The sequence below is a fragment of the Diaphorina citri genome, unplaced genomic scaffold, assembly GCF_000475195.1.
Source record: "Diaphorina citri unplaced genomic scaffold, Diaci psyllid genome assembly version 1.1 scaffold12992, whole genome shotgun sequence".
NCBI lineage: Eukaryota > Metazoa > Arthropoda > Insecta > Hemiptera > Psyllidae > Diaphorina > Diaphorina citri.
In genome coordinates, this window is record NW_007390361.1 from 1 (window position 1) to 1,400 (window position 1,400).

General features: G+C 38.6%; 1 protein-coding gene across 1 annotated transcript; it reads right to left on the minus strand.

The window, feature by feature from the left end:
• Window positions 1-266: 266 nt before the first annotated feature.
• On the minus strand, window positions 267-1,305 carry LOC113473031 (lutropin-choriogonadotropic hormone receptor-like; the record flags this gene model as incomplete). The annotated part of the gene is made up of 2 exons (XM_026832798.1): window positions 267-384; window positions 1,184-1,305. Coding segments are annotated over 2 exons (240 nt in total), but the record flags the coding sequence as incomplete, so codon positions are not given.
• Window positions 1,306-1,400: the final 95 nt, after the last annotated feature.

Genomic DNA, 1,400 nt, shown 5'->3' on the forward strand with positions numbered 1-1,400 from the left:
TTGGGTTTTTTTTTTTTTTTTTTTTTTTTTTTTAATTTTTGCTATAATAACGGAAAATATCTTTCTACATTTCTCTACATATTGTTTGTGTGTAAAATAAGCACAATGGCTGAGTACTCCGAGTATAGGTTCCTAATTTCAAAATGGGCTAAGAATTATTTACATAGGCCAGCCACTCACTATCAGGTATCAGGTAGACCTGATCAGGTGTACCTGTCAGATCTACCTGATAGTCAGTGGCTGACCTTAGACTACCCATAACTCACCTGAAAGTTGTAGATGGACGGGAACACTTTCATAGAGTAGGTAGCCTCGATTTTGAGCACATCCAATTCCTTGAGACCCTCAGTAGGCAGATACTCGATAGCAGTGTTGGAGAGGTCTCTGCAAAGGACGAATAACACATATTATGCAGGGTTAAGGCCCGTTCTCACTTGCGTGAGTTTCATCCGATTTTTTTTTTTTTTTTTTTTTTTTTATTTTTGGTTTGATACAGGGAACTGAGACGTCTGGCTGGGGGACGTTAAACAGGGAGTAGACCAGCTTAGTCTGGCTGGGGGACTTTAAACAGTGAGTATACCAGCCTGAATTTCCCCTTGCTAAAGAAATATTTCCCCGAACGGTTTAGTGAGAAAGAGCCTTACCCCATTAGGGTTTTACCACAAAGCTCCGGGTGTGTACCAATCTACTTTAATTTACACCCTGTGACCACGCCCCCACAAGATTGAAAGGAGTAAATATAAGGGGATGATAAAATCTTGGATTTTTTTCTTTCCCCATACATAAAATTAAATTACTCCAAGTTTCTCGTTTCTCACGCGGATATTGTGTAGAAAGTTTCTCTAACAAAGCTTTCCGCAGACGAAGACTGTCAATGGTTATGCAGAAAGATTTGGGTTGGATGGGGAAAGATGCACTCGTGCATTTCACTGTGAAAAGGGGCATCATCTGATTAAATGGTCTTTGATTTTAAAAATCCTCCCATTTGTAAGACTTAGGTAGTAGGTATTAGGTACCTACCTCATTTAGAATCATTTAGATCCCTTTTGTAGAACTGAATACCCACTTACCCACCTAAACCTTAAAAGTAAATATAAATACCATAATCAGATCCCTTAAATTCATTAAAATCCTTTATAAGGGCTCAAACCAGACTAGACCACAAAATAGACCAGGTACTTACAATTGTCGTAGACTAAGCACTCCAACGAAAGCTCGAGACTGCAAAACTTTCAAACCTTTATTCCCCTTCAGACTCCTGAAATCAATGATGAAATGCAGAAAAAAATCAAGTTTTATTGTATCCTATTTCCTTTATCCAATCATCCCTTTCTTTTTTGTCTCTCCCTTTCTCATATGTCTCTGTATTCCTCCCTTTTTCTCTCTCCCCTCCTCTTTCT